The 12184-nt window shown below is 33.7% G+C and overlaps 1 protein-coding gene across 2 annotated transcripts in view; it reads right to left on the bottom strand.

Moving 5' to 3' along the window:
* arhgdig (Rho GDP dissociation inhibitor gamma) overlaps positions 1-12184 on the bottom strand; it is a 55321-nt gene that overhangs the window by 2852 nt on the left and 40285 nt on the right. For both annotated transcript variants that reach the window (NM_001423647.1, XM_087242373.1), the window contains exons 4-5: positions 6076-6152; positions 1645-1708 (exon numbers count right to left, since the gene is read on the bottom strand). In NM_001423647.1, coding sequence (NP_001410576.1) covers positions 1645-1708; positions 6076-6152 — 141 coding nt within the window. The remainder of the gene's footprint in view (positions 1-1644; positions 1709-6075; positions 6153-12184) is intronic.

Genomic DNA, 12184 nt, shown 5'->3' with positions numbered 1-12184 from the left:
CTAACATTAACTAATACAACCTTATTGAAAAGTGTTACCTAAATATCCTACACACACACACACACACACACATATATATATATATATATATGAATTTTTCTAATTATTTGTGATTTGTCTTATGCTACATAGATATATTGGCAATAACCAAAAAATACATTGTATGGGTCAAAATGATTTTTTATGCCTAAAAATCATTAAAAATTGAAGTAAAGATGTTTGTTAAAGTATGTTAAACGCAAGCATTGTGCTAATTTTCAACTGTTAAAATATGAAAATGGAATTTTTGATTAGTAATACGCACTGCTAAGGTCATTTGGAAACTTTATTCTTTACTATTCGGTCATAACAACCATACATCAATGGACAGCTTAATTTATTCAGTTTAAACATTTTTCTAAATTAAGGCTTTTTTATATGCTTATGATTATATTTAAAACATATATTTTTGTGGTCCAGGCTCACATTTATTGTATTATTGATCTATGCTCTAAAAAGTTTTTCACGTTATATAGTTCGTTTGTTTTAACCCAATATTGAGTGAAATACGGACAAGCTGGAATATTTTTTATGTTTAAATTAAATTACATTTTCAAACAAACTATTGGGTTTGACCATATTTGCCCCAACTTTGGGATAAAACAACCCAGCATTTTAGTGTACATTTGAAACAGCAAAAAGTTAATTTATTTGTCCAATTTATAATTTATTAATTTAATATTATGTCACTCTTTTAAATATAAATGTAAACAAACCCTTCAAACATTACATTTTTTCAGTTAAAATCCTTTATGAATGTAGTATTTATCATTGTAAATGTATTTTAAACATGAATTAATAAAAGATTTAGATATTAACAAGGTTTTATATTAACTTGATTCAAAATTAGGTGGTAGTGGTATCATGATTTTTTTTTCTACATAAAACAAACTCAATTTTCGTATTATTCCTATAATCTTACCAAGTAAAATTCTGATATTATTTTAAAAGAATAACATAAATGTAATTAAATTACATTTCCAGTGCATGAGCATCATTTGGGGTCTGTCGTGACTGCCTGTCTGTGTGTAATGTAGGTGGCTGGCCACCCTGTAATTCTCTATGCAAGAAAAACCCTTATTCATTCACTTTCGATTACAAATATAAATGTCTATAGTATTGTCTAATTCTGAGCATTCTTTGAAACATGAATAGCTTATCATTGTTTTTTTTTTTCAATTTTTGACAAAAATGAAAAAGAAGAAGTGGCATTACCTTTTTTCTTATCCTATTTTTTCAACAAACTTCCATTTTTTATACATATACCAAGATACAAAACATTGGTTAAAAATCAAATTCCTAATCCAAATGAACACTGATCTACATTTGGTAACATCTTGATTAAATAGTATTACAGCTGAACCACATGTTCCCATATAATAACAGAGTATTAATATAGATATTTATAATACTACATTATATTATAATATACAGTATTTCTAGACTATAGGTCAAATATGCATTTAAAAAATGTATCAGTTGCCACTATGGTAACTGTATGATGTTGCTTCAGACACATTAAAACAGCACAAGTACACAAAGCTCTACATAAAGCCTTGACAGCAGAAGGAAAGCATCTCAATTCAGGACTAGATATGCACTCACATCTGAGTCCTTTCTTGTAGGTCTGATGCACATATTTCAGTCCAGACACGATGTCCCTGTTGACCTAATAACAACAGAAGGCATGCATTAGAATGAATAGTATACGTTTAACATGTCATTATCATTCACAAGACATTCAGCCTGTTGTAGCACCGAGTCGCCAGCAGAGGTCCTGACTGAGCATTGAAGGGACAGCTCAACCAAATTGAATGTTTACTCACTATTTACCCACCCTCATGTCATTGCAAACCTTTATGAGTTTATTTCTCTCTTAAAAACAAAACAAGTTAAAAACCAGTAGCCATAGATATCAGGACGTACAGGTTTTTAACATTCCTCAAACTATAATAGGTGTGTAGGTGTGTGTGTTCAACAGAAGGAAGAACCTCAAACAGGTTTGAACAAATGTGAAAAACAACTGTAAAAAAAAGTTCCTGCTGTCTTATTTTTTACACTATAATACCTGAATAATTTGTACAAATTTAAGTAGGTAGAACATAAAACTATTAAGTTGTCCCCAAAAAAGCTTAAAAATTGTGTTGTTTCAACTCATTTTAAATAAGTAGTTTAAACCTGTTAGCCAGCACCAACTTTTGGGGATTTACATCAACCTAAAATTAAATAGTAACAGTTCTTCACCCCAGTAAGCTATAAACATAAATTGTTATCATTGGAAAGAAAACACTTTGAGCTTTACTATGGTCCCTCTAGAAAGTTTCATGCTAAAAACATAAAAAGTTTTACATTACGAAGTAATAAGTAATGATAAAATAAAATTGTATTGTGTTCAATATTTGTTTTTTTCTAACACAAACACAGGAAAACATTAATGATCTACAAAAAATACACGTTGAAAGCCAAGTGTTTCATGAGTTTATATTTTAAATTTGATGAAGATAGCAAGCAAAATGAGATTTCAAAAAGTTTTTTGAGGCTATAGCGGTGTCCTTCTCTCCCTCACCGTCAGAGGCACTTTCTCAAAAATGACCTTCCCAAACTAAAACAGTAACAGTTGCTGAATAATTTGGTCTACATTCACAGTTCATGTATCTTTGGAGAGAAGACACTTTAGGCTTTACTATCCATCATCTATAGTTTATAATGCTCAAAACAAAAACAAAAAAATGCTTAAGTAATGTAAAAAAAACGTGCACCGCACGTATTTTTCAAACTAATTGATGAAATTAGTCCTGGAGCAATACAGAAAAATAATAGGTCAAAAGCTACTGAGTACATGTTTTGAATTCAACAGCAAAATCAAACAAAATAAAATTCCTGGAATTATTTTTCTGAGACAGTGTCTTGTGATTTTCTTCCTCTCCTTGCTTGTGGAGAAGCAGTCTAATGGCCACATGTACTGAAGGCTTCTTTTTTTACCAACAATTTGAGCAATTTTTATATACTACTTTTTATTCTAATGGTAAAATAATAGACAGAAACGTATAGTATGTGTGATTTATTTGAGCACAAAAAGTACATTGTGTGTGAGTCCAGTGCATATGCAGCACTGTATGCATCTTACTAGAGTGTTTTTTTTTGTCTACTTACTCATTGGCAGAAACAAGTTCAGAGTCTGCAATATCTTTTTCAAAGAGTTTGCTGTTGATTGGTGCTTGAAACCCACTCCACATCAGAGATTCAGCTTCATGGCAGTTAGTCAAAACTTTTAGTCAAACTGACTAAAATTATTAAGTTAAACTTAAGTTCCACTAACTAAAAAAGAATAGTTGAAACCCAATTAACTGAATTAAATTAGATTAAGTGTCATAGAAACATTTGTTGTCATGACTTTGTCATTCATTCATTTATTCTTTCATTCGTTCGTTTTCTTTTCAGCTTATTAATCTAAGGTTGCCACAGCAGAATGAACTGCCAACTTGTCCAGCACATGTTTTACACAGTGGATGCCCTTCCAACTGCAACCTATCACTGGTAAACATCCATACACACTCAATCACACACTACAGACAATTTAGCTTACCCAATTCCCCTGTAGTACATGTCTTTGGACACAGGAGAACTGGAGAACCCGGATGAAACCCACACAAACATGAGGAGAACATGCAAACTCTACACAGAAACGCCAACTGACCCAGCCGGGGCTCGAATCAGCGACCTTCTTGCTGTGAGGCGATTGTGCTACCCACTGCGCCACCGTACTGCCCACTTTTTGTCATAAATGTTTTTAACAGTGTATGGTGAATAAATGAGTATTGAATTTAGCATTTCTGGGTGAACTGTCCCTTTAAGAATTTAAGCATTCAGTCCACATCCTACTGCCTTTAAGGAAACACCCATGCACTGAAGCTATTGTCTAGTTTAGTGTATTTAGAAATGAACTATAATGGTCTTTTATAAACATATAAAGTTAAATTAGGCTTTCTTTCCTGATGAATCATGGGATATAAGTATATTGTTGTAGTAGTGTTGTAGTAGTCCGAAGGATATTTGTGAAAAACAGAAACGTGATCTGACTCAAGATGCCACTTTCAAATTAAATGTTCTTCAGGAAACTGTTACAAAACACTAAATAATAATATCGCTCATATTTCCAAGCGAACACAAATACACAAACCCAGTTTTCATGCTTACATTGTACCAGGAACTGTTTACAAATATTTCAAGTGTGTTATATTAAGGACATTTCAGCCTGGGAAAGAGCGCCTGTGTGTATTTCTGTATCCTCTGGCCTGCTCAAGAGCGGAAATAGTCAATCAATGAACTTCTGGTCCAGCTTGGGATAAGCCACACATTTATAATGTCTCAGAATTGTGTAGTTTTTTAAATGTAAAAATAAATAGCTGTATTTAGGCCAAAATCTGTTTCAGATTAGATTGTAAGTTATGTTACAGGGCTGTTTGATGATTAATTCTGACCGATTGACAAACTAAGTAGAAGCTAATAGTTGTTTCCAAAAGGTCTTGATGACTTTATGATTTCATATCACTCTATGCCAAATGATTACAGTGATTTCAGGCTTTTATAGCCTACAAAAGCACAATAAACCATGTAAAAAAACACACTGAGCAATTTAAGACGCACATTAAACCTTTAATGCAATACATGAGTCTAACTACAAGGACCCACTGACTTTATTTTATTTATTTGCAATAATCATTCACTTTCCTTGAGGTCGCCACAGCAGAATGAACTGCCAACTATTCTAGCATATGCTTTACGTACGGACTTGCCTTTCCAGCTGCAACTTAGTATTGGGAAACAACCATACACACTCACTACAACCAATTAAGCTTATCCAATTCACTCATAGCGCATGTCTGTGGACTGAGGGGGAAACTGAAGCACCCGGAGGAAATCCACACCAACATGGGGAGAAAACATGCAAAACTCTCGACTGAAACCAGCAACAATCTGACGTGACATGAGGCAACAGTTCTAACCACTAAGCCAAAGTGCCACCTCTATTTGCAATAAATGAATTCCATCACTTGGTATTTCAGGAACTCCTAAATTAACTTAATTAACTTATGGATAACCACAAATCTTTAGTTTAGGATTTTCTTTGTGTGTGTGTGTGTGTGTGTGTGTGTGTGTGTGTGTGTGTGTGTGTGTGTGTGTGTGTGTGTGTGTGTGTGTGTGTGTGTGTGTCACTGCCCTTCAAATGAATAACATGGGTCTAAAATAACCTATATTCATTCACCATGTTATTTAAATCCTGGCTAAATGTTTCTTTGATGCATCTCTGAAAGGAATGTTTTTATGTTTTAATGTTTCAGCATTTATTATTCCACATATTCTTTTAATATCCTGCTTTTGACTTTCATCAATAATTGTTTTTCTCCCATCCTTATTGTATAAACAGAGATTTTGCATTACATTTTTTTCATTGAAACAAGTATCAACTTAAAAAATCTGGCTGCAGCAATATATACTCTACTTATATTTCTGTGTTTTACCACAAAATTACATTTCTTTAAAGAGCAGTCTTCACTTGGGGGAGTTATAGGAATTATAAGAGGCAGTGTAATAATTCACTTTTGTCCATTGAATTATTAGAAAACAACGCAGAACCAAAAAGTAAAATGCATTACCACTATGTGCATGATTTTTGCTGCTTGCTTAAAATGAGCTGAATCAACACAATTCTTGAGTTTTTTGGGGGAAAACTTAATTGTTTTATGTTTAATCCACTTACATTTGTTAAACAATTACATCAACCTAATAGATTTGTAATAGTTTGCAACGGGCATGTTTGGGAGATCAAGAAGGAATTGTTTGGAACCCACTAGTTTTTACAGTGAGTGTGCATTATTTACTAAAATGTTTTCAATAGGCCAGAGGTACCTATTCTCTATTTAATTGTATTTTTATTCTTGCAATTCTAACGTGCTGATATTGGTTCAAGAAACATTTCTTATGTGCTTAGATTTCTGCTTTAATTTTCTGCTTAGAAGACGAATTGATTTTTACCTTGAAGTGGATTTTCACCCTGTATTCGACTCCCTCCTTCATGGTGAAGCACTTCTTCTTCAGAGCATTGAGGTCACCTGAGAAAAGTAAAAAATACATCAAAACTCTGAAAAAAATTAAATTCTGCATTGGCATTAACACATTTTTAAAAAAAAATGAAATACAGCAGAAATCAATGTATTATCTTGCAAACCAGAGTCTTTTCTGTTGCCTCCTTTGACTTGCAGTTCAACCGAGTTCAAAACAAAGAGCTTCCTTACAAAAGTGCAACTGCTGCGTTATCAATTTATCCCCTGAATCTACCCTAAGTGCTTTGTAATGGATACTGGAGGAGACAGAGGAGGAAGGAGAAATCGGAGATTGATACAGTGAACAACATCAAATGATGATTTGTGGCCCGTTCGCATGATGCCAGACTGTGTTCATTAATGTCCTCTGCTCCACATCTTAACATTAATACTATTTTTAGTGGACCTTGAAGTGGAGATTCTCCATCTTTAAGTGGATTTTATTGTGTGTTTCGACATACCTCTGCTAATAAAGCAGAAAGATCGTCAATCCCTTTTAAAAGCCCTCTTTTTTACATTGCAAAGATGAAACCCTTTATCTGTAATTGACTAAATCTAGCTGTGATGATCAGTGCAATAATATAATCCTGATTGGACAAGAGGATTAGGCTGCGTGTGCGCCAGTAAGAGTTAAATGTGTGATCTTCTTATGACATTAACTTCACTTACATTTAAACCACTGTCTAGACCAGGCCGGTGTCCAGCAGATTTTAGCTTCAACTAACCTCAACACACCTGCAAGGATGTTTCTAGAAAGCTTGACAAGAGCTTGATTAGCTAGTCCAGGTGTCTAATTGGGGTTGGAACTAAACTTTGTGGGACACCAAACCTCCAGGACTGAATTTGGTCACCCCAGGGGTCCGTTCTTTGTATGGATTACTCAATTAGCTGGATTTGGTTATTGATGATTTGACACAATCCAGGATCGTTTAGTTCTTCAAAACTCATGCAGGAGTTACTGTCGCAGCAACAGTTCTGGTAGCTCAAATCTGCTCGGGAGCAGGCTAATTTCATATAAACTGGACTAGATCTGGTCATTTCAAGCAAAGATAATACTGAAAGTTTTCTTACAGTATATATTTCCTTACAATAGTAGTTATATACACTTGGGAAAATAGTAAAAAATAATTTTTTAACTGTATATTTTTAAAGTTTAAAATATATATTAATAAAACTTATGAAATGTGCACTCGAAATAAAAGTACAAAGACTGTCACCTGGTGGTTCAAAAAGAAAATGTATTGATATGAACTGTTTAGATACAAACGCGATACAATTGCTATAGTACAATTTCTGTATGATAATAGACATAAACAAAAGGCATCTTTTTTTTTAAGGAATAATACATTTTTGCAGTCATGAACATGTTTTTACAGCTAATATAACGGTGATCTGATGCAGACACCTTTACCAACATCAAAACGCATTTGTGATGCAAAAAACAGCCAGTTATTCTTTAAACCGATTAAATATCCACTACTAATAAAGAAAATCCGCTCTAACTGTAAAACTTAATAAATTGCTAAATACTCGTTGACAGACGAAAGTGTAAAGCCTGTAGCCCACAACAAAGTTGAAAAGTTATTGTGTATCATATTAAACAAACTATTTCCTATGAATTTTATGTAATGTATGGATAATGGAATATTAATCAGATGATGTCATTACGCTGCTGTGCCGTCAGCCAATCGTTGCATTGCTGATCATGATTTCGAGAATCGATAGATTTGTCGTTTATATCAAACGCAGCGATCTCTGATTAGTTCATCTAGACATTTTAATCTGAATTGCAAACTTGTTTGAAGAACCAAATTAGCCAGAGATCAGTTATCAAGATTAAAAGATCCAGGATCTGCCAAATCATCATTTAAGCAAGGTATGAAGAACGGACCCCTGGCCGAGACTGTATAGAAACAATCGTTCAAAAGTTTGAAGTGTCAGTTGCTCACCAATACTATATTACAAAATATTTAATATATTTTTTAATATAATTTTTTTTCTTGATTCTTTGACTAACACAAATATTTTTTTTAAAAGCTAATTAATATAAATTGTGGCCCTCGACCAGAAAAACTGTCTAATGCAAAAAAATATGATGTATGGGTCAAAAAAAGAAAGAAAAAAAAAAAATATATATATATATATATATATATATATATATATATAATTATATATATATATATATATATATATATATATATATATATATATATATATATATATATATATATATATATATTTTTTTTTTTAAGACCATGTTCCATGAAGATATTTAGCAAATGTCCGACTGTAAATATATCAAAATGTAATTTTTGATTAGTAATATGCATGGATAAGAACTCATTTTGACAACATGAAAAGAGATTTTCTCAGTATTTAAATTTTTTTAACCCTCATATTCCAGATTTTCAAATAGTTGGATCTCAGTTTCCAAAAAGTGACACTTAATACTGGTATTGTGGTCTGGACAGGTCACATTTGTCCTTGTTAAATTTAGTTTAATTCAGATTAATTTGTGACCCTGGACCACAAAATGTCTTATGTTGCAATTTTTGCCAATAGCTATATTATAAAATATCCACAGATACACTGGCAATAACCAAAATAAACTGTATGAGCACATATATATGCCAAATTCATTAAAATATTGAGTAAAAATCATGTTCCAAGCAAAACCTACTGTACCTACTATATTTACACACTGTAAATATATCAAAACTCAATTTTTGATTAGTAATATGTATGGCTCAGACCTTATTTTTTTAACAACTTTATTGATTTTCCCAGTTTTTTGTTTTTTTTACCCTCAGATTCCAGATTTTTAAATAATCTTATTTTAGTTTTGGGCGAGGCAGTGGTGCAGTAGGTAGTGCTGTCGCCTCACAGCAAGAAGGTCGCAGGGTCGCAGGTTTGTGCCTCGGCTTAGTTGGCGTTTCTGTGTGGAGTTTGCATGTTCTCCCTGCGTTCGCGTGGGTTTCCTCCGGGTGCTTAGGTTTTCCCACAGTCCAAAGACATGCGGTATACAGGTGAATTGGGTAGGCTTAATTGTCCGTAGTGTACGAGTATGTGTGTGTGTGTGTGTGTATGGATGTTTCTTAGAGATGGGTTGCGGCTGGAAGGGCATACGCTGTGTAAAAACTTGATGGATAAGTTGGCGGTTCATTCCGCTGTGGCGACCCCGGATTAATAAAGGGACTAAGCCGACAAGAAAATGAATGAATGAATGAATATTTTAGTTTCCAAAAAGTGACACTAAATACTGGTTTTGTGGTCTAGGATGGTCACATTTGTCCTTGTTGAATAAAATACCAATTTATTTGTAAGTATTTTACTAAACCTTGTTAGTGTTTCACCAAAACACATCGCAGAGCTATTAGTTTTAACATTATTGATCCTGAAAATACAGCTTTAAGTGATTGAAAAAGTGACATTTTAAATATTTAAAAAATAAAGATGTTTTATATTAAAATATTTCACAATATTCCATTTTTTTGTTTTACTGTATTTAAGTGTAGTCTAGTCTAAGCACAAGGAAACATTTCAAACATCTAAGAAGTAAATATAATTTGATCTTATGGAAAAACATGCAGTCTTTTTATATTAATTAAATTGCATATGATATCCTTTCTTTCTTATTTTGTTACAGTCTTTAAAGCTTTCTGCGGTATTCCTGAACAATCTGCATAAACCTAGAGCTATTTTCAGAGCCGTTTTCTTCCCCTTCGTTTACAAACGCCAGTAAGTGTGATGGAGCAGGTTCACCAGGGAGATGTGTGCTCTGTCTAAAGACTGAGGGCTGTTTCTGCTGAACTTGTAGTTGGTATGCGGTTTGTATGACTCCCACACAGCAGAGAGAGAGAGAGAGAGATGGATAATAAGAGGCATCCCGCTGGAGAGAAGGAGAGCGGCCCGATCCAGACTCACTCCCACTGCTGACACCTCAACACCATCATCCCGCTTCCTGCTTTAAACTGTACACAGCCAACAAAGGACTAAAGCGCTCTGAATTTATGCTTCTTATAAACTGATTTGACATCAATGTATCTGCCAGATGGCTTATTATTTTATATGTGTGCAGGATAAGACCCAAAATATATTAAAGCAGCCCACACTGCAAAAACATGATTAAACAAACAAACAAACAAACTAATAAATAAATATCTTTGAATATCATTTTAATGAACGGATATGGTTCAAGAAAAAGCCTTTAGTCAAAAAATAATAATAATCTCCATTTGCTATTTTGTGTTTTTGTAAGCATTTTATTTAAAAAAAATATATATGCTATTTAGGGTCCAGCCAGTTGGTCCAATGACGGTATCCAATGGTGGATGAAGGTTCACTGCATGTTCGGTCTTTCCAGTGCACAATGTTGATTTATATTAAACTTAACTCATATCTGACTCCAATTTTAGTATGAGGTGGTTTATTAGAATATTAATATATTTATCCTCGTTTTACCTGACTCCAATTATAAAACATTGAGAAGGTTATTTTGTTTCCATTCACATTAATTTAGGTTATGATTGAATATTCTCTTCGGTTCATCATTTTATGTTATTCTCGTTCATTGGGATCTCTATAACATCCTGAATCTTGTACCGGCCGAGTATACAATTTCTTAAGCACAAGCATGTCAGTCTTGGTCACTAAACAGTGGCGATTGACTGCTATCCTAAAAAGGCAGAACCCTACTTACTCAGATTAGGATATTTTTTATGCGGTCCCCATAGGTCTGCTACCTCCTAAATCAGACAGAGCTATTTAGTCATATAACGATCATTACTATAGAATTAAGCAGACCAGTCGTACTTAAACTAGTAGTAACTTTGAATAATCACTATACTATCTAAATAGTATTAAAAGTTTATCGGGTGAAGGACTATCCCCTTAGATATCCTTTTACAGCCTAAGTATACATGAATAAATGCCAATTTGTTAGTCGGAGCTCTAGAGACATCGTGTAGCGTGCCGCAATGCTCCGTCTACCGTGTTCTAGTCCGCTACTAACCTGAACAGGGGCTTGTGGTGCTATGAAATTACCACAATCTACTAAAGATAATAACACGAACTCTGTTTGAATCATTCAAAACATAACAATTTATTAGTCAGGTAAATGTATTATGCCAATTCAATCAGTCAATTCATAAACGATCAATACAAAACATCAAATTATCAAAGATAAATCCAAGATGAAAAAGATGCATTCCTGACTTTGAAATATACATAACATGGAACAAGCCATGTTATGGGCTGATCTGGTTAGGCAGAATCGCCCTGAGTCTTTCTTAGGCCTTACCTTAAATAATCCAAGAATTCCCTCAAGGAAGGGGGTGTGTGTGTAAAAAGTCACACCCTTCACAGTGGTTCAAAAGATGCCTGAAGTTATATATTTATTGTGTTAATTATATCTATTTCTGAGAGAATGAGACCATTGTACCAATCGCACTGAGACATTTCAAATGATATCAAACATGATGGTTTAAGTCAGTTTGGTTAATTCTAGAACATTCAAACATTGAAATGACCATATGTGTGAGTTGGGGGGATGAAGCTGAGTCTCAGCATAGTCAGATGCAAATGCAGCAGGAACTGGTTTTTCACGCATTCCCCCCTGGTGGGTTGTGGAGTCCATTGGCCCTGTCTTCAGCTCATGTTTTGAATTGTCAAAGATATCAGAATATTTGTAATATTTCAATTCTTACAGTTACATTTAAATTAAAGGGCACCTATGTTAAAGATCAACTTTTGTGAGCTGTTTGGACAGAACTGTGTGAAGGTATAGTGTGTCCGCTGTCATACTGAAGTGATATAAACACATATTTTTAAAAATTTCCTGACATTAAAACAGGATCTAAATTAGTGTTTTAGAGGCCCACCACAATGTGACATAAGAGTGCGGTTTTCTCCACCAACTGAATTGATTGACAGGCGCTAGTTTCTATACTAACATGTAAACACATGCCCACAGATTTTTATTTTTTATTTTTGCAAATAAACTGGGATTAAAATATCTTTTCCAACTCTGTGATTGTTATAAG

Source organism: Danio rerio, chromosome 3 (genome assembly GCF_052040795.2).
Source record: "Danio rerio strain M-AB ecotype USA chromosome 3, GRCz13ab, whole genome shotgun sequence".
Taxonomy (NCBI): domain Eukaryota; kingdom Metazoa; phylum Chordata; class Actinopteri; order Cypriniformes; family Danionidae; genus Danio; species Danio rerio.
The sequence above is the reverse complement of the archived record's forward strand: the minus strand, read 5'-3'. Positions and strand labels throughout refer to the sequence as shown.